This window comes from Pelmatolapia mariae, linkage group LG17 (genome assembly GCF_036321145.2).
Source record: "Pelmatolapia mariae isolate MD_Pm_ZW linkage group LG17, Pm_UMD_F_2, whole genome shotgun sequence".
Lineage (NCBI taxonomy): Eukaryota > Metazoa > Chordata > Actinopteri > Cichliformes > Cichlidae > Pelmatolapia > Pelmatolapia mariae.
Genome location: NC_086242.1, coordinates 11793074 through 11815465, shown reverse-complemented (window position 1 = coordinate 11815465; position 22392 = coordinate 11793074). Strand labels below are relative to the sequence as shown.

General features: G+C 38.8%; 1 protein-coding gene across 5 annotated transcripts in view; it reads left to right on the top strand.

Annotated features, from left to right (window-relative positions):
* Positions 1-22392, top strand: part of chchd3a (coiled-coil-helix-coiled-coil-helix domain containing 3a) — a 76208-nt gene that overhangs the window by 44745 nt on the left and 9071 nt on the right. For all 5 annotated transcript variants that reach the window (XM_063500690.1, XM_063500689.1, XM_063500687.1 and 2 more), the window contains one exon: positions 8320-8390. In XM_063500690.1, the coding sequence (XP_063356760.1) occupies positions 8320-8390 (71 nt within the window). The remainder of the gene's footprint in view (positions 1-8319; positions 8391-22392) is intronic.

Genomic DNA, 22392 nt, shown 5'->3' with positions numbered 1-22392 from the left:
ATTGCATGCTCACCAGATGAGCTGGTGTCATTGCTGTTTTCAAGAACCTGCACCATAATGTGCTGCAATAGTTTCTCCTGGGTAAAAGTTTACATACTTACATCACTGAGCGAAACAGTCAGTCACTAGCACACTGCAGTGCATACAGAAGCACACATACCAGTGTATGCACAAATAAGGGCACACATGTTCGAACTCTGAATTCGACCATTATACACAGTGGGCCTGGTCCCTACTGGGCTCAGCCAAAGCGGTCACATTTATTTTTCCTCTTCATCCCACTGCCCCACTGTTTTTGTCATCATCCTTGAACTTAAACTCTGCATGCGTTCCCCAGTGTGGTGTGTATTGCTGTCCTTCGGTCTCTAGTTGGCTGCCTTGCTGTAATTGTCTTGCTGCCCCTTTTTGGCTCTCACTTTAAATTTCAACCTCCGTGCCTGGGCCAAACAGATAAAGGGTTAAATCTAATTCATCCCGGCATGTGTCCTCCCGTTTCTCGAAAATGACACTACCCTGATGTTCCTTGTAAACTAGTGTCCTATGGATTGGGACATGGGTCAGCTGCCGTGCTTGGCGCACTTCAAATGGCAGCTCCATGCTGGTCCCAGTGAGAGATGCCTGCAAGGCAGGGGACCAGGGTCAAATGCCCTGTTAAAGTGTGCTAAAAAGAATACCTTCATGTGGCTCTCAAATCATAAGTATATCTCAGGAAGGGTATAATGCCCTATTTAGTGTGCTTAAATTGACACCTTCATGCTGGGAAGGAGTTTTCTCCCCTTTGAAGGGTTAAAAAGTCAAATGGCCTCTACGGTGGAAGCAAAATGGAAATTTTACACAACTGTGAAGGCGCTAAGGTGATGCTGTTCATAAAGCCAGACGTGAATACAAGAAATATAACATGAAATAGTTTTTTCTTGGTTAAAGGGCACAAATGTCTTTGCAAACAGCAGAGCAGTTGTTATAATTCATTGCTATGATGCATTATGATTGAAGAAAGGTTGCTAATGTTTATGCAGTTTGTAAATTTATTGATCAGTTGTCAAGAAACCAGTAAGATTACAATGTTAGTTATATAATTCTGAACGCTGTTTAGCTCCTTGTGCATTATTATATCAGTGCACAGGGAGACAGTAGTGCATCATATAGAAAAGGGGCAAATGTGAGTTCAGGTGTAAGAAGTGATGCGTCCCAACTAACACAGCTGTTATCAACTCTCGACACTGGTCATCCATCAACCATGTTGGCCTCTGGTCAATATTCCTTAGATCAACGTGTCAACAAATCACTTTTGCAGCCCCAAGAGAAACAGAGGAATCAAAAGGAGGCAGAAGACAGAGTGGAAAGACACCAAGGAAACACATAATGCATGGAAGTCAGAAAGAGAAAAATTTAAACGAAAGTGATTCTTAGTTTTCTTAAGAATCTTAATTAGTGTATAATAATGAGTATTTCCTCTAAATGTTAAAGGACAAGTATGATAAAGGTAAAACGACCACTACAAGCTGTGAGTGGAGCATAAAAATGGAAGCTAAGTGGGAGAAATGGGAAACCCGGATAGCCGGAAGGGTCAATGAAAACTAAGAAAGTGATATATTTACAAAATTAAAAAATGATTTTCCCTTATTGCATATGGAGGCAATTTACAACATAAGTAGATATTATGTGTGTATTTTGTGTCTGGTTGTGTGATCTTGTACTCCTTTGTGTAACTGGTTGGCATATCACATGTTGTCTTACTGTGTATCAAGCGGCTTGGAGCTCCATAGGGGTTGTAGTTTGTTTGGACTGTGTTAACAATGCTCTTTTTTTTTTTCTTGTTCTGGCCTCAGTGCCCCATTTGGCACTGAATCTAGCCGCCCTTCATTCCCTGTGCTCTTCAATCAGTGTGAGCCAAAATCACTTTTGGCATGTTCTTTTCCTGTGCACTCATTGTATTTTGTGCTTGCTTAATAGTGTCCACTCCAGATGAAGGCTTATAATATGTATACACAGTACAAAGAGTAAATTTGAGGAAAGAAACAGAACAGTGTCACAAAGAAATAGCAACCAGGAATATGTAGCTTAGAAACAAGCAAAGAGATATTTAATTCAATTAAGTGTAAAACTGCTGAACAACCAAAGCATTGTATTCATAAATAGTTCATATTGTTGCCGTTTATTATATATAATTGGTTTAAGTTTTTCTTGTGCCATACACAGAGCAACAAGGATGTATTGTAGGCAGGGAACACTAGAGTCAGTATTGCTAGACAAAGGTTGTGTTTGCCCTGTGATATGTCTGCTTAGAATTGCAGTTAAATTCCCAAATTTCTCAAGTTTCAACTGGTTACATTTGGGAATTTTCTGCTTTTATCATTATAAATTCTTAAAAATTGATCATCTTTGAAATAAGATATTTAAAATTGCTACCCTGGGATTTAAGTTCATTGCCATTTTTCTGTATTTACTTAAAACAACTGAACATGCACAATAGAAGATGGACCTGAAGGGGTTGACTATGGAAAACAGCAATGATTGGCCCCATTTACAATCTAAATTCAAAAATATGTTTAAAGAAAACAGTTTACTATTGTGTTAGGAGATAGAATTGTCATTCTTTGTCATTTCTAACAATTTTAATGGTTTTTGACCAAGTTTTGTGTAGATTTATAGAGAATGTTCAAGAAGTTGAGCTATTCATGGTGAAAAATATTGTTAATCATCATTTTATGTGAAAAAAGAAACACTATTTAAAAATAAGTATGTAACAATGTAGATAATATATTTTTCTTGATTATTATTATTTATTACACCTTATCCGTAAAAGGCTGAAGGGGTATTGACGTCACCCCACCTGGTGGTGTTGACAAACAAGTCTGCGCATGTGATAACTCGAGGAGACAGGATTTTCAAATTGATACCGAAGGTGTTTCTACTAAAAATCTCGGATGAGTTCGAATCCCATTGACCTTGACTTCAAGGTCAGAGGTCAAGTTTTCTGAAAAACCTTGTGAATGCGATAACTCAAGAGCAAGGTGAGAAAAATTGTGTAATTTGTGTATAAAACGGTAAATGTCCGTTGTGCTTTGAATCTTCTACCATAAGTATGGACATTCAGAAAGGCTGTGTATGCAAAGTTTGGACTTTCCAGTCTGCAAACACCGTAGCTGTGAAAGCCCAATGCTTCTTTTTTTTTTAACCACTTTTCTACCGAGAGTGCATAAAAATTAGTTTTCACTTGGAATATATTGCTTGCTCACCATTATCTTCCATCACATTTTTCACGCCCCCTTCTGTCTCCTCTCAATTCCTTGCTTACCTCTGGATTCCCCCAGAATCTCGAACACCAGGAGAAAGAGGCAGAGGAACCGAGAGAGAGAATATAAGTCTGATATATATTACATGTCTGTTCCAATCTAACATAGCCATTCATCAGAGAGGCTTCCAGTGACAGGCCATCACCAGGCTCCCAGACAGCTCAGCCTGCTGCCTCCAATGCTGCCGCTCATTGGGGCCAGAGCTACCAAATAGCCCCTGAAAACAATATCTATATATTTATTACATTTTCACTCAATACCTGCCTCGCTGTAAAACAATCTCATATTTAACAATCAACTTGCCAATGTTTTTTTCTCTTTTATCCCTACCACATCTTGTTGCGCCCCCCCCCCCCATCACATCTGTCTCTATATCTCTCATTTTTGAGTCTTTTTTTCCCTTTCGAGTGGTGCTTTTTTCTCCTCCATGCTTCAATTTCATCTTTTTCCGAAAAGATTTTTTTTTCTTCTCTTCTTTTTTTTTTCTTTTCGCCTTGTATATCAATGAAATTGGATTTTTCTACTCTCCCATGGAGGACAATCACAGCAGCAATTGCCATCTCATAGCAAAGTTCCACCGCACTGTGAAAGGAAGAAATACAGGAGAAAGAGCATTAAAAAAATGTAATGGCTTCTATCTCTATATCTGTGTCTCTGCCTCTGACTTGCTAGCTTCATCTCTCCCTCTGCCTGTCATTTCCTGCTCTTTCTTTGTACTCTTTCTGCAGGCTGCAGCAAAAACTACTTTTTTTCCTGCTGATTGTCAGCAATAGAAATATTAAAATAAAGTTAGTGTTTTTGTTATTATTATAGTTTTGTAGTAAAAAAATGTTTTAAATTTTGGGTGTTTCCGCCCTCCCTCTTCTTCACTATGAAGCCATCTGTGGCTCTGTTATAAAACTGAAAATGGAGTGATCTGGAGGCATGACGGTGCATTTCAGTGTTGTTTATCACCATTTGCTCCTTCAGCAGCGTGACAGGAGTCTTAGGAATTTTACCAGAAGTTTCTTCAAAGAACGAATGAATAGATAAGAATTTACAATAACAAAGTGGTGCATCCTTTTTATGTAGAAAAACAAAACAAAAAACAAAAATAGAGCCATCCATCTGTTGCTTTTCACAGGATGAAATAATTTATGGGTACAGGCTTTGAATTTTTAGCTTGTATTTTGCAGTTTTATTTATTTGTTTTGTTTTATTCATTTATTTAAATTTTTTAATTGGAGACATTTCTATTTTTCTGTCCTAATCGGGTGTTAAAATGAAAGGTTAACTCTCTAGACGTATTTTGTTTAGTCATAAGAGACGCTAGCTTGGAGCTAGCCTGTAGTCTTTTGCAGCATAACTAATTTAAAGAATTAAAACCTTTTAAATAGCTGACAGGAACTTAATAAATAGTTTGATGGAGTATTTTTTCCCAAAGTGAAAGTATTTTGAAAGTTGAGTTTTAAAGTTAAAACACTTTTATGTGAACTTTCGTAAAGGGTTAGCTTAGGACAAAGGCTAACATTTAGCTGAAACAGGAAAGCTAGCTCTTTGAGTTTGCAACCTGTAACCAGCAGATTCAAGAAATATGGAACTCAGTCAAAAACAAATGTTCTTGTTGCAAAAAAAGTCAGATTATTTTTCAGGCAAAAGTGCATCACAACTTCATGGTGCGTTTAGAAAGGAGGGAAACTAAATATTTCTATCAAATTTCACCAATTTTGTTTGTTTGTGAGAGAACAGGAATAGCTCTTGTTGTAATTGTCTCCTTTGAGTATTACTAACCAGTATCGCTGTTGAGCCCCATCCAAAAGTTAATGTAGGCCACCCAGATGTAGTCAGATGTTAAAAAAAAAAAATCCCTACAGGGAAAATTGTGACACTGGGAGCACAAACAAATATGCAGGCCTCCCAAAAACAGATTGATTCTGCTGTGGCAAAGGCCTCTGACAAAAAAACAAAATTGTACTTTATGTGCTGTTTTCCTCCAGTCTCTCTTTTACCTCTGGGTTTTGCATGTTGATGAAGTAGATGAAGAAAAAAAACACTGGATATGCACACATTCCTGCTGTTTTAATTGCGCTGCCCAGTTTAGTGGACATGTTGGGTAGATTTTGTTACCTCTTACCAAAAATAGAAGAGTTTATTGTGTTTATAACAAAGATGAACATTTGTGTTTATCTGTGCATCCATATGCTATTATATTGATGTAGCCCTGGAAAGATAATAGTAAAATGCTTAGTCATTTCTGTGTAAAAAATCATTTACCAGCCCGCTTGCTCTACTTATGAGTCACACAGCGGAAGTCTAATTTTCTTTAGCTCTGCAGAATCATAATGTTAGCCATGGTGGGGTTTCTTCCCATTTCAGCCCTCCTGCTCAGCAACAGATAAGAGAAAGAAGTCATCAGTACAAGGAGTTATTTGTTTTATTCATTAAGAACTGGAAGCCTTTTCTCTAAATTGACCTAGAGCCTGTGTTGGGGTGCCGCTTCTATCTTCTCCATATCGTTGCAGTGCATTAGCAGTAATGACTTAATTTGTCTTCGACATCCCCCCCACCAGCATTTTGTTTTGCTCCAGATGAGCTAAAAACCTTTTGGAACACAAATAGAGTAAATGGGATGAAAACAAACAGAAACACTATTTTATTCAAAAGGTGTTAGATATTTGATTTCATGGGGAGGCGATGCACTGCGTCAGGCCTGTGTAGCTATTCTGTTGAGCCAGTGACGAAGCATGCTAAATAGCAGACAGCGATTTAAAAAAAAAGATTGTGCTTTGCAACTCCTAAAATGTTGATCAAGGGAGGAATGTTTTCATCCAAACTGAGCAGGGCCTCACTTTTGTGGGCTAATGAAAGGTCAGGGCTATTCTCTGAATCAGTTGGGACAACAGCAGGACATCATAATTTGAGACCACTCAGTAATCACACAAATTACACTCCTCTCTACCTGGTTGTGAGCGAGTGACTGAGGTTCTTTTTTTTTCTTTTCTTTTCTTTTTTTTTTGGGATATGTCTGTCAGTGTTTACTAGCTGCCAGGGTACATTTAGACACTTACGGCAGTGCGTCCACATGTTCCCATGGTGTGTGTTAGTATCTTGTTTGTGTAGGTGTGCGCAGGAGAGTATTCACATTGTTTGTGTGTGTACATGTTTTGAAAGTGTTCCTGCAATCATTGACACACATGGCCTTTTGTACTCTCAGGTGGATTAGTGTGCTGATTAGAACCAGCTCTGCCATTTAGGCAGGTATTATTACCTTATACTTAGTATTCTAGACAGAACCCCAAATCTGGCTCGTTCTGTCTCTCTCTTTTCTCTTTCAGTGGCTCAGTCTCAGCACCCAGGAGAAGTCTTATTTCTGCCTCTTTAGCAGCCCCAAAATCTCTTTTTAGGCTTTTTATCTGTGAATAAGCTTCTGTTTTAAATCCTTTTCCGTGGCTCTTGACAGTTCCTTTGTCTAAACCGAAAACCACTTGATTCAAGGCCAAGAGGGCGCCGATACAGCATGAGCTTACAAGTTAACTCTTGGCAATTTGGCCATACTCTTTACTGTGCTTTACATACAAAGTAATGTCTGCCTGAGGGACAGCTAGTGTGGGTCGTTTATGTTGTTTTGCATTTTGATCTCAATCAGAAGTATGAGAAAGCATGCATACACAGAGCAGTTTGCAGTGTAAAAGAAAATAAATGTGATGTGCCTTTAATTGATGTGTGTAACTGTACTGAATGTGAAAAGGGAAGTGCTCTAAATCTACTGCAGTTCATCTAAATGAAGAGAACTTAAATTGGTATCAGACCTTTTGTCAGTGTTGTCATGTCTCATCTTCTTTTAGCTCTACAACACATGACTATTGATCTTTTCAGCACCACAGTTCATTCCTATTGATCTCTTCTGAAATATGATGAATGTCTTCCCTGCTTGGGGATGAAGTTAGAGCAGATGGCACCAAGAGGCTTAAATTTGTCACATTTATGTTTATGCAAGATGATTGAAGGGTTTGGTAAATGTAATGGTGATTGGTTAGCTGTTCACTTATGCGCTTTTGCACAAATCTGCGGCATGCATAAGATTTTTTTCCTCTGAATGATTATTTTTGCACGCCATTTGCTAAGGATGATAGGTTATTACAGTTTGAGAGACTTTTATGGCAGTGCTGCATCTTAGAGCATGTGTGTAGATTGTTCAGCTAAACATGAACCCAATAGTTAATAGCAAAAAATGTCAAATCTGTGGAAGGTAATCATTTTGTGAATGACAGTTTTATAATGAAAGTATTCGTGCAAGTATTACTATTTTTGTTCACATGGAGTCCTTCACAGAAAGACATTTATATCGGTTGACATTACCCTCAATCAAGCCTCACACAACACAAGCTATCTGTCACACTTTACAACCTCTCACAATTTGATTATAAATGTGCATAGCAGCCACTGAGGGCTGACAAGACAGATCTTCCTGGGTTGTATAAATGGTCTAGTAGCTAGGTTATATGGCTGTGTTTGAGGAGGTAATTTAGGTTGAGTGGTCCTGCTATGGGTTCATTTGCTATGGGTCACCGGGGGATTACGACCACTGGTCTGTACATTGTTGACAAGCGACCCCGTGGCCTTACAGGATTGCTTTCTGTTATTACAGCACTCTTAACTGTCAGGATAAGCACAAACACACATACACTGAAGCACCCATATTTTGCGTGTGCAGGAAAAGCGCACCTCAAAATAAAAATGTTTGTCTTTGCAGTCTTCAATACTGCAAATGTGTACTGGTTACTATATGTTACTGATTGCAAAGTTAGCATTTATGTTGTGGACACTAAACCAAACGGTGATCTTAAAATGAATCTCCATTAGGTTTTAATGAAGTCTGAGACATGAGGCCAGAGCTGTGTGGACCAGATCTGTAAAGAAAAATTGCTCTATTCATATGTTTCCTTTTGCCTAATTACCCTTATCCGATTATTTTAATAAAGTGCTAAGAATCACATTTTAATGCATTCCTCCTGCTCACTGACTTTCTCCTCTGTCTCTGCAGAGTTCTCAGTTCTACAAGGTCACCACTGAGAATTTCCACAAAGCTGCAGACCAAGTGAATGCCAAATTCAGGTAAGTGCAGACACGGACAGTCTAAGGTAGATAAATAACTTAAAATAAAACACAACTAATAATTGTGAAAAGACTGTGTGCGATTCTCTATAAAAATTTGATATGATAACACTACAAGCAGAGCCTTCTTTTTGCAGTTGTCTAAGGGAATAAAAAGCTAACAGCAAAACAAGGTGTCAGAGAAGTCATTAACAACTGCCTGTCTTTGTCATGTCTTCCTCCCCTAACCCCAACCAATCACGGCAGATGGCGCCCCTCCCTAAGCCTAGTTCTGCTGGAGGTTTCTTCCTGTTAAAAGGGAGTTTTTTCTTTCCACTGTTGCCAAAGTGCTTGCTCATAGTGGGTCATATGTTTATTGGGGTTTTCTCTCTATTATTGTAGGGTTTTTACCTTACAATATAAAGTACCTAGAGGCAACTGCTGTTGTGATTTGGGTCTATAAAAGTAAAATAAAATTGAATTGAACTAAATTGAACTGCAAGTTATGGGGAACTGTGGAAGTGAAGACAGGAAGGGAAGGAGTGAGAAAACCTTCTGATAAAGCTGCTGAGTAGAAAGGCAACGGAAAACTCTCCTGTAACTGCAGAGGGAGCTTTAACTACAGGAGTGGTGCTGCGCGTTTTCACTTTTCCCCAAACGAGTCTATATGAGGAACAGTCTGGAAAAATGATCAACATCCTCATCAGAAAACTGTCTGAAATATGCAAAGCAACACCTGGATAAGTCAGATTCAGTTGGTTTGATGATAGTTCAGTTTAAGTCACTAGTCTGTTTGAAAATAAAGGAAATGTATTTATTTTGCTGAAGGTGTTGTGTTTATTTATTTCCATGCAAAATATGTTATTTGCCTAAAATTGCCCAAACTCTTGCACATAACTATAAATCTCATACCAGCTGAGGGTTTTTTCCCACATTTTAATGATGCCTTTTAATAAATTCTATTGCTGTATATGATAGGTATTTATTTGATGGTCTTTGTAGACTTTGTGCTATCAAAACTGATATATTCAGTGACGATTAGAGGTCCACGTGGACCAGTGAATATGCAATTGAATTATTCTACCCATTTCCTAACCCACATCTTTCAATCTGAACAATATTAGCTTGCCCTATTAGCTGAGGCCGATGTAGTTCACTGATACGCCTGATCATGTGCTGGTGATAGTCAGTAGGATTTGCTCTCTCGACATTCCAGTGTCCCCATTTATTTCATGTCTGTTTTTACAAAACACTTTGGACTAGCTTAGATTTTTTGCACGTCTTTTTATCCTAAATACAATGCAGAGTGCAAACAATACAGAGTGCAAACAAGGAGCATGTGTGTGATCCTTATGCTTAACCTTAATAAGCGATAGAACAGCCACACCTAAAGTGACTGAGGAGGCAATATTAAACATCCAAGCTGTCATGGATGAACAAATCCAGCACTTATATGTAACTCAAGAAGATGCAGAATCCTTCCCGTCCGTGATCCATCTGTCTTCTTAATAACAGGCTATTATCCTCCATAGTAATGTTGTGAAAGTGGATGAGGAGCCTGTAGGAGGTGGGGCAAGAATGGGCCCTGGCTCTAGGCTCACCTCTAGGGAGGCTTGGCTGATTGTGTTAGCTTGTCATTAGCCTGCGCTAACACTGGGATCATTGTCTCCCTCTGAAATGCTGGAAACTGATTAGCCTAGCCCACCAGGGGTTTAGCGCTAGACTCGTGGAAGCTGGAGCTGAGACTTCCCAAATCACATTAAAGAAAAAAAAATACAGTGGAATAACATTAGTGCAAAATGGCAGTGCTAACTGCAAGCGAATGCTGGGCTAATGTGCGGGTAGTCATGTGGCACGGGTCTTTGCACGGAAGACACTGATTGGTGGATTTGATTATAGGAGGTGCATTAGCAGGGTTGTGACTGGATTTCAATAGTGGATAGTCAGAGTGTGTGTGTGTGTGTGTGTGTTAATGAAATGGCGGGAAGGTCTGGTGTTACAAGACAGGAGCAGGGATGCATTGAGGAGATCGGAGCAGAGGTTTAATTGGATTTAACAGGGAGTGTTTGGCCCATCCTTGTTTATGTGTGTAAGTTCATGCATCACGGTGTATGTTTGTATGGTCTCATATGATGAACAGCTTCTGTGAGCACAATGTGTGTGTCTTTCCTCAAAGCTTATGACAGACCCCGCAGAGATAAGATGCTATCTGTGGCCTCTATTGAGTAATAAAAGGAAATATTTTTTGTCTCACTGAGGCTTTTGATTTCCTCAGAGCTGAAAATGCCCCCTTGAGATAAAGAAAAAAAAATAGAGCCAGCGCCTTATCCATACTTGGTAGAATTATCATTTGATATGTTAATATGGGATTGTATGAAGTGTGGGAGATGACATCTTTCTTAGAATGTCTTTATTTCCCCACTTTAGCTCATGTCAGTGCCACTGAGTATTAGGTCTTTTATTAGACTGCAATTTATATTAATAGAGGAGACTTGTGAAACCAGATGTTGATGACTGCCAAGGGTTATAACAGCTTAATGCATGTCTTTGGAAGAATTAATTATGACCTTGTCTGGTTGGAGTTTACTTATTGCTTTGTGACACTGGGATTGGAACAAGACAACTAAATCAGGTTTCAATTGTGGATGGGATTTGAGGGAGGGTGGGTGTTTCAGGCCACAGCTAGCAGCATCTGTCCATATGCAGATTATTTGGGGTTAGTTTCATAGGTGGGAAATAATTACTTTGGTTTGAGGCTAGATTGGTAGTACAGGTGATTTCCATTTGTCCATGATCAGATATTCTTGGCAGCAACAAAAAAAGAAAAAAAGATTGAATTCAATTACACTGAGATGAAAATTTCATTCCCGTGTTTCCTTTTTAAATGTGCGCCAGAGTACAGATGTTCCATTCATTGTAGTGGTACACCGTGGTCATTTTCCTTGGCGAGGTTGAAAGAAATAAATTAAAGTGTGAGAGGTAGGCATAGGGAATGGTGTGTGTGTGTGCGTGCAAATATGAAGCTGTGCATATGTGTGCTTGTTTTTGTGTATGTGTACGGTACAGCTGTTCCCTGCCGTTCTCCTGCAGAATTCCCGCCAGAGAATTCTCTGAATGATGGAGCTCTCCCAACCGGAACGCTACTGCATCACTGTGACCTCATTACATCCACACACATACAATCACACACGCACATATCTGTATATAGAACGATATGGGTATATCTGCAGTTGGCAAAAAAGGGCTTTGGAATTAAACTAAAGTTTTTACTCGTAAATATGAACTCATATTTAACTCACTTATAAACAGATATTCTTACATAAAAAGGAAGTTTACTGCCAACTTGGAGTCAGAAGCTCCAGTCAAGGAGCACACTAAAGAGGTGCCACTCCCTTTAAATAAAGACAATTAAGACAAGGAGCATTGTTACTGACAAACTCACCTCTTCTTAAAAATCATTGGTTTTAGAATCTGCACAGGATCCTAGAGGAAACCTTATGAAGATGCACACAGCTAGAAAGGCTGCAGAAGCATCTGTGAGTGTTCACCAATCCACAATAGACCAATTTGGAGTGGATGTCACGGTTATGTCACTGCAGTCTCGTAGGCAGCTACAGGAAACATCTGATTGATGATATTGCTGCAAGAGATTCTACGCGTTATTAATTTCGAGAATTAAATTGGCTTCCCCAAAGAAACAGTAACTTGAGTTTTATATTTTTTTTTGTCAGATTGCGTTTGTTAAGAATATTTGTGTCTTATAAAAGGATCAGACCATATTTCCTTTTAATAAATCAGATCAGACATCCTGGTAATTCCAAAGGGTATGCCAGCTTTTCTTTTTTCCTTCTTTTTTGCAGTTGTATTTTCTGTCAGACTTTGTCACATTATTTTGCACATAAAAGCGGAGCAATACTCATGCACTTCTACATCACTTAAGATTTTTTTTTCCCCCAAACATGAAAAATATTGTCTGAGGCGAGTATGATCAAATACAGCTAAAACAGCAAATTGGCCCCTGCAGTGTCTGAAATCATACATGAATCATAAGCTGCAGGGGATCAACACCTAAACGAAGGATATTTGGTGTACACCTCTTCTGAATTAATGCAAAAGTGCATAACACACAACAAGACAAATAATGTAATCACACAGCATTTTAGAGACAAACATGTACGCGTAGGATCGAAGCTTTTATTCGCTTTCTCCTTGACACTGACTCCAGATAAGATTTCCCAGTTGCCTGTAAAAAAGGAGGCTATCTTTCTGTGCTTCTGATTTATATGCTGCCACATTCACCACCAGTTGTTTATCAAAGTCCGATGCATTATCTGACTGTCCAGCTCTGAATGTGTGACCTTTACTGTGCTACATGTATGTAAGGGTTTCTGTATGTGAGGATTAATGCGTCTGAAACTGCTCACATTACACACGCGTGCATGGGGGACATCTGACCGGTAGTGGGTGTTTGTTGGCTAAAGCAATCCAGCGGAGGCCTTAGTTTGAAATGTAAGATGACAGGCATTGAGAAAAATGTTAGATGTGTGATGAAAGAACGATGGCGTGGCCCTAAGCCTCCTGTCAGAGCTAACCTTTGGCGGGGCTTTGAACTGCTTTGTTGAAGCTGGTCACTCTGTGTTTGTCCAGGGTCCCTGCGGAATTGAGATGGGGCTGGGGTATCTCCGAATGGTGAATAGTTGATCTGACATGGCTGTGTGTACTATAAGGAACTGAGACCGCTGTTACTAATCTTCTCCGTCCCCTGCCTGAAATCTCTAAATCTTGGCCTCCAAGTTTTGGGTCTTGATGGTGGCATTTGTCAAAGATAAGAGAAGGAAATATATTTCCACATATATACTTATATATATTTTTTTGGTTCATAGCTGAACGTACGTGTGTTGTCTATGCCTGGGATGTTTGTTTTTCCCATATAATTGTATTCTTCCACTTCACTGTCACTCCTCTCTTCCCTAAGGCTACATGCTCGCTCCCTTTGTCTTTTGTTTATTTTTTTAGTTCTTTTGAATAAACCTTCTTTTTTAAAAAAAAAAAATTTAATCCAGTTGACAATAACAGCAGCTGCCGTCCTCACTTCGTCTTTCCACACACACGCAAAGGTGGAATGAGGAGGAGTGAAGTAAAACTTGTTGAATACAAATGACTCGCTGTTTTCCTGCACAACACCGGTGTACTGTACTGCCTCGGTCAAGAAGACCAGATATGACAGCCCATCTTCTCCTCCGGGTAATGAGTGGGAACATCGAACCCACTTATCCCTCTTTCAGCAACGTATTACAAATGAGGACTGTTTCTCATCAGTGAAAAACGGTCCTCATTTAATTTGTGTTTTGCCTAGATTTAAAAATTATATGATTTTCTCTTGTAATAGTGGTTGTTGACACAAAACTGAGAAGTTCCATGCAACCTAATGCAATCCAATAAAACAGTCCTGCAACAAGCCATTGCAGGACTATTGCGTTGTGCCTTTTCTTTATCTAACCGAAGAGAAGAAATCCAGGGGGTTCCCTAAAAATTCACCCTGCTGCTTCAAAATGTAAATAAGGCGCAGAGCCAGGTAGAGGCTTTCCATTTTCTCTGCAGTGCTTTTTTTTGTTTAAGGAAATAATACTGATGTCCCAGAATTAATTAAGCAATAATTTATGGATATTTAATTGTGCCAAGCGGCACATTTAATTACTAAAAATGACAGGAATTAATTTAGCTGACAAATAATTTCAAAGTGCTTTGGCTTTAGTCATAGATTTTTTTTTTTCCTGTAAAGTAGTCTGTGAGGTAAGAGAGTTTTGACCCCTCTGTCAGGTAAGGGTGAACCACCATTCTGTAGCTAAGCAACCCGGGCGCAAGGACAAGATGGTGGTCAGCTGAGGAGACAGAAGTCAATAACTGCTTTAAAAGCTCTTCTTTGGGCCTTAAGAGCTTCGCTTTGCTAGCTGTAAAAAGCACACACAATTTAAAAGACCTGTGTGGGCGCACGAATGGACAGACGATGCACATACACACTTTTTAGTAGCTTATTTAGTGACTGTGCTGTACTGAAAGTGGTTGGCAAACCCACTCAATACTTTCATTGCCTTTCAGTGTATTTTCATGTACTTTAAGACATATAGACTTTAATGAAGGAAAAGAAATGAACTGATATACAGCATTTATATTATTATGTAATTTTTTTTATTTAATCTTGTTTCTTTTTAACATTTTAATATATGTATGTGTGTGTGTAACACACATTTTTCTGCTAGTCTCCTTCTAAAAGTGTGTCTTAAGAAGGTCAGAAAGGTTACACATTCCCCGTCTTCTTCCTCTGACCCACTCATCCTTCTCTGCCTCCCACTTAATGTAGGAACAGTGTTTTCTGTCTTCATTTAAATCTGTTTTACTTTCACCCTCTTCGTTATTGTCTGCCTCCCTCACTCTCCAGTCTGTTATCCCTCACAGTTTTCTTGAATCTGCCTCAGTCTGTGTCCTTTCCTCTCTCTACTCATTCAATCTCTTATCCATGCTGATGGATTTCACTGCAGGGGGTCACTCAGGTCCGCTTTTAAAAAGCAGCAAGAGTGAAATGCGTGTCATTTTTCTCCTTAACTGGATCATTTGTATTTATTTACTCCTCTTATTACTGACGCCTGCCTTAACTAGAGAGAACATGAGGGCTTTTTAAGGGGGAACCGGCGTCCACCCTTTAACCCTATTAACCCCTGAGCGGATCCAAATGATGATAAATAGACAATGTGGTGATTGGGATTTCAGTCTGGTGGCAGCCGAGAGTAATCCATACTGTCAATGTTTATAACAAAAAAAAATGGGTTAGACACGACGTAAGATGATTTCTGGCAACATGTAAAACTTAACAAAATTAGGCCATCAAAGACTTCTTCCTATTTGTGGTCAAGGGCTTTTTAATGATAACAGATTGTGTTTCAGGAGTTAAATGGAGGAAAAAAATCCTTTACACTTGAAGGATCAACAGTAGCAACTTGTTTGCAAAAGTGTTTTTTAGTCATTATTAGAGCAGGGCGATATGACCAAAAATATTTATCACGATATACATTTGAAAATTTGCAATAACGATATAACTGATGATATAATTGACACTAGACAAATTAACTTTATAACTCCACAACTTTATTAGTGCAAAAAACCCCATCAATGTATTTTCACTTAAACAAGCAGCTGTTTTTTATGTGCATTACAGTTTTATAAAAATTTAACCATGCAAATGCAAATTCCTTGCTGACAGTTTAACCGAAAGGCATTTCCAGTGGAAATTGGCCGACATATCCTCAGCATAACCATGTATAATATCCACAAAACTTAAAAAGAGGTTATACACACACAGTACGGTAATATTATGTTGAAGCACAGTACGTATCACTCCGCGAAGCTCCTGCCTACGATAGCCGTAATGCTCCGACAATCCATCAAGCGGTGCGGCTTCGTAGCGTAGCAAAGTCGTACTAAAACATTTGACAGATTTTCGAGCGCCGTGTACCACATAAAATCGTTTGGAGGTCAGTAAACACAACCAGAATTCATACATAAGGCACACGGGATTATAAGGGGCACTGTCGATTTTCAGAAAAATCAAAGGATTGATTTTAAGTGTGCCGTATTTTCCAAAAAACATGGTAATAACGACGGCCCACTATCATGCTCTACCAAAAATAGTGCTTTGTTGTGTATCTGACGGACGAAAGCTAAACCAGTTCCACACCAATGAAGTTGCAGCATTTTTACAAACCAATTCTGATTCATCCGTTTCATTCAACGATCCGCTTTCGCCCTTCTCATTCTCCATCGCCGCCATGCTTTTTCCGCCATGTGTGTATGAAAACAAAGGCACTGCGCATGCGTGTTTTACCCATATTCTATCGCGATATTTCATTTTCTTATCGTTGCCCAACATTATACCGGTATTACCGTGAACGGTATGATATGGCCCAGCCCTAGTCATTATTATCATTATTATTATTATTATTATTGAAACTAGGCTAAATGTCTTTCAGCATTACTGTATGTCTTTGTGGAAAAAGTGTCACGTAATCATCAGTCCCAAAGCATCAGAACTGTAATTTGTAGAAAATGGGAGACTCAACAAAGGTCTCCAGTCACACTTCAACTGTGGTTGTTACAGTTCACGGTATTTTAACCTCCAAATCAGTGGAGTGCCCTGAGTTGTTATCGTTATTTAGAAATACACATTTATTGTTCATAAACTAACCGATTTTAAACTGATATTGCCAGTTTCACAGTGTTTTTTATTCAGGCAAAGATGTTGGAAGCTACTGTTTGATTATAAAGAGCAGTGATTCAAAGCCAGAGGTACAAATATCCTAAGGGGTGAGTGAAAAGATTATCACAACTAATCTAAAAATTGACAGTTTCATTAGAAAATAAAGTTGGCCCGAACAGGTTTGGGCTGAAAAGTTAATGAAAAGCAGTAGTTGATAAGTAAGGCATGAATGATAAAAAAGTAGAGCTTGACAGATATAGGATTTTTAAGGCTGATAATGGTGGTGATTAAAAAAAATCTGATATATCAACCGATAGGTTGACACACATGAAATGTAAACGGATTTCCCTAACATTTGTTATATGTAGTTGTTTATTTATTCATTTATGCTGTCAAGCGGAGGGTAAATGTTGCGTTCCAACCACGTGTTTTGAACGGGGAAGAGTGCCCCCTGGTGGAAAATACTGCAACATCAACACTCATAACATGGTTGAAGGGTGTTTTTCCCCATTTCTTCTTTGCTTTTTTTAAAAAAAATAAAAATAAAAATTGTAACAGCTGCTGTAATTGCTAATATTGGCCAACATGTCAGTCAGGCTCCATAAAAAATGAATAAATAAAACATAACAACAAAACAAAATGTATTGCTTACAGTGGTGAATTATTAGCTCATTCCAAGCTGACCAAGCAGTTTAGTTTGATGAAGTATTATAAGAGTATCCGTGTTTGTATAATTGAGTATTGAATAATTTGAACACAAGAGGTTATGCTGATGACTTGAGTCCATCTGACATCTTTGGGGGGTGGGTGTGCCACTTGACAAACCTCTTCTGTACTCTGAGAAAGAGATTCTGCAATTACTTTTTTCTGCCACTGACTGATTAGTACAAGTGTGCTTCACTACTTTCTGTTCCTTTCTGCCCGGTTTCAGCTATTATCATTACTCAGCTAGTGGTGCATTGCCTTTTGTCCACTGTCAGTCTAAATTTAGCATGTTATAGGGAGAAAGTAGTGCTCTTATTGCTGTTAAAGAGAAAACTTCCACAGCAGTCTTCTCTTGTGATTTCGTGCAAGCAGTATTTTCTATTAGCAAACGACCACTGCTATCAACAGGAGTTAAAAGTGATCTCTTTCAGCCCTGCCTTCACCGTCCATCTGCATCCACGCATATCCCTTTGAGCTGCTTTTCTAGTTTTTCTTCAAACTTGTAATGTTTCTGAAATTATGACAGATGACTGTACCTGTTTGCACATGTATCACACACCTTGTTCGGCTATTGAAGCATGCTGCATTCGTAACTGAGATCTATGAATGTCATTTCATTGCATGGCTCTGCGACGTTACAACAGATGGTAGTCATGGTCAATATATGTTAGTTTGAAAAATGGACCGATTCTCTTCCTCGTACTCTCTATTGGCTTTACACATGCATATTGTATGAAAATCCAGACATCGATCTCCATACATCCCCCAGCTTCCAGTCAATATGTTCTTTGCAGAATGTAGACTCAGCCGTAAATCCATCAGAATATGCCCCCTCCATGCAAATGTGCTGACTTGTGTAGTGCGAGGCGTGAAAGAGGGGATTATAATAAAATGATATACACCTTAAAGAGGGAGACGGACAGTGAGAGTGGGCATGTGATGTGTTCTGCTTTGTTACATGTTAAGTGGAACACATCGAGTCTCTCATATTATTTCAGCATTTCAGTATTTTTTCTTCTCTCCTAAGGTGTTACTTTACATATGTGTATGAGGAGATGGCTCTTCTTTCCTTGAACTACCATTATTTCTCTGTAAATACTATTTGCGTTTTGTTTCTGGCCAGTGTCACACAGCTAGGAAATTGTAATATAACAACCCAAGCTGGCTTCATTCTTTGTTTCACTCTTGCTTCTATCAGTGGATCAAGGCAATAGGGACTTGGATTATATGTGTGTGTGTGTATGTTGGGGGCAGGGCTGAATAAGCAGTTGTTATAGAGACCTTTAGTGCTACTGATGCCTTGAGTCAAGACCCCTATATGACTGTTTAGATTTACTGTCTCTGGAGCTCAGGAGTGCAGACTTACAATCACAAACAGAGTGCAAATAATAGCCATCTGCATTTGGCTAGATATCCCGTAGAGACCTGGAGACTGAGGAGGAGAATAAAGGAGAGAGGCATAAAAGGAAGATATAGATGAAGATATAGTGAAAACGGAAGAACAAGGGAGAGTAAAAGACTTTGGGACATTTATTGGCAGTCTAGTTTTGTATCTGTTGATATTTAAGCATGCATTAAGCATAGTTATTAATGGTGAGAGATGACCAAATGGTAGTACACTGGGTTAACTATGAAGGCTAATAAACCTAGATCAGTGGATACCAAATGGTACATGTCCCTGTATGCCCTGAGAGTTTATGTTACTATAGGGTATTTTTGCTAAACAGGCGCTAAAAATTATGAGTTAATTTACGGTGTCATTTCTTCTCCATACAAATTATATTACCTTAAAAAAACCCCTTTAAAAAACTTACCAATGAAATTGCTGTCTGTTTGGCCAGTTGCCTGATTGATAGCAAAGGTATTAATAAAATTTATGAAAAATAAATCACCACAACTAAACATAAGCGCAGACAATCCCCCATCTAAAGAGAAAAAACTGCCAGTACACAACATTGCAAGTTACCGGTCTTTTGGTTTCAGATGGACAGGGAGCATCAACAGCTCTCAAACCGAGTGAGTCAGTATGAAGAAGCTGGCTTATGCTAACACTGTGCTGAGCTAAAGAGGCGCTAAGGATGAAACTGAACATCCAATCTGAGGGAAACTTGGTTGACCTTAAAAAGGCGCTGGATCTTAAGTAGCAGCAGGTATTTTGGTTTGAAAAGTTTGAAAACCAGATAGGCTCACAAGATTAATCTAGAGGGTATGTGTGCCTGAACATTACTGTTGGCTGCCCCTCCCCAGGATCTAGACACACATAGAAATCAAACATTCAGATCCTTGCTTTCTATCTCTTTGCTCCAATTGCTTTTCGTTGGCTGCTTTTCTTCTGATGTGTATCTGGCTGCAGCTACATGTGGCACTGACATAGAAAAGTTGCTATCAGCACTATGCACTTGTTGCTGAAATTTGTTCCAGCTATATGAAAGAAACAATAAATATATGTGATAAAATGTCTCACGTAGGGTAAAGTTAATACAGATGGTTCTTTTCTAAAGGATAATAACCAAAGCAGAAATTGCTTTTTTAATATACCTTAAACAAGAAAGGAAAGTTTTGATACTAGATGCAGACAGTGAGCTTTAACATTTTTTGCCCATTAGGTTTGAAACTTTAGCACCAACATTTTCTCTAAGTTTTGCTTTTCTTCTGTGAAATTCTTTTCATGTTTCACAAATATAAGGGGTCAGAGGTAGAAATAAGAAAAGTTGGGAAATTACTGGCCAAAACAACCAACACCGAGTCCTCTGAAGTGATCAAAATGATTCACAGCATGTTAACCAAAACAGAAATTATACATTCAGAGCAAACCAGCAATGAAAAAAATACCCACATGCCTCTGGCCTTCAACCCTTTTTTCATTTCCATTCTATCATTTTAAAACAATTAAAAAATGGTTTGCTTTGGGTATTTGATACAGTGTCCTTGTTTACAAATGCCTTGCTCCTCGGGTTACAGGGGAACTGGATGATTCATAGTTGTTTTTCACTATTCTTTTTTAATAATGCCCTGAGATTTCCACAGTGGAGGAATTTACTTTACAGCATTTGACTCCTGATACTTTGAACTATCTGCTCATGACTTCAACATGACGAACCTAATGTTTGGCTTGATTTGTAGGGTATTTGATGCGGTTATTTAGTGAGGGATTTTGTTGCCAGTTGTATTTAAATATAAGCTGCAAATCAGCTCGCCTGTGACTGTGTATGAAAACTTGTGTATTTCCATAACAAGGCAGAAAATAATTTGATAATGTGAGGCCATTAACTGAGAAATAGAAGGCTTTTCTTTTCTGTTAGGTTCTCAAAATCTTACAGTGAGGAGAGAGAGTAGTTCTACACTGACTACTGTGAAAAATACAGGAATTACTTGGGGTCTTGATTTTATACAATTTTGAAACCTATATTCATTTTTTCCCTCATAAACATAAACCAAAAAATTATAAAGCCCTTTTTCTTCAAATTCATTAGAATGAAAACCCCCCACAAAATATCAGCATTCACACACTTTACTTAGTATTTAAGCACCTTTGATAGTGATCACAGCTTTGAGTCTACCTGGGAATGATACAAAAAGCTTTGCAGGCCTGGATTTGGAGATAATCTGCTATTCTTCTCTGCACATCCTCTCAAGCTTTGCGATGCTGGATGTAGACTGTGGATGGACAGCCAAGTTCGGTGCTCTCCGGGGATATTGAATGGGTTCAAGTCAGGGATCTAATTGGGCCAAGTGGATTTGTGCACAGGGTCATTGTCCTGTTAGAAAGTGAACCTTTGACCCAGTCTGAGGTCCTAGGCACTCCTAAGCTGATTCTCATTAGGTTTATTTTTATACTTTACCTTCTTCAGCTTTCCTTCAAGCCTAATCAGTCTCTCATTCTGAAAAACAACCCCACACCATGACACAAGTGCATTTATGGTTTGATTTGGGATTGTATCATTCAGGTGATTAGCAGTGCCGCTTTTTCACCAGATTTGACACTTTGATTTGAGACTACCAAACTCTCGCTGTTTAATCAAATCATGAGTCTGAGATTTTTTTTAGGCGCTTTTCCTACAATCCAGCAGGCCTACATCTGTCTTTCATTGAGCAGAGGCTTCTGACTTGCTACTCTGCCATAAAGCCCAGATTGGCGAAGTTCTCCAGTGATGGTTATGCTCTTGGAAGTTCCTTGTAGAGTCCCATCTTCCCATTTAATCACTGGAGTTCAGCCAGAGTGACACTTCTTGATAGGTTCTTAATGATCTCTCTTAAGAAGGACCTAACTCAAGACATTCCTTTGAGGAATTATGGAGTAGAACTGCTCTTGGGAACCTTTTCTAGGATCTGTTTTTTTTAGGCAAATCTGTCTTTGAGATCTGCAAGCATTTTCTTCAATCCTGTAGCTTGGATCATGCCTTTCAATCATAACCACTTTCTACAAGATGTAGAAATATCTTGAAGATGATCACGGAAAATGGGAGGAACCTAAGCTATAGTCCAAGTCTCATAATAAATAGTCTGAGTGCTTTCAAAGTGATATTATCAGTTTTGATTAAATTTCCTCATTAAGATTATTGAATGCATATTTATGAGGGGAAAAATGAATTTAATGGTTATTAGTGTAAGACTGACCCTGTATGAAAAATACAAAGTGGTCTGAATATTTTCTTGATGCACTGTTTCATACATAGGTCTCATACATACAAAGAAAGAGTGGCCTTATAATGGTTATGGCTGTTTTTGCATCTGCTCACCTTGCTGCATAGCACTACAGCAGTTATATATTACCAAATGACATGAGGGCATTTAATGTAAAATTGAAGAGGAGGGGGGAACGGCTTTAGTGTCCCCTTATAGGCTCTGTGTGGTTAGCAGCAGGAACTTAATGTTAATCTTAATGATAGATGATAGAGGATGCAGCGTGCCGCCACAGAGTGTGTGTGACAGTGTTATTGTCTCTATGATTAACTCAACCACTGTCTCAGTCCCTTCCTCTCAGAGAGAATCAGAGAGCAAGCAAAATAGACGTACCACTGTTTAGTTTCTCATCAAGCTCTTCTGCTATATCCTCCCTCCTTTCCT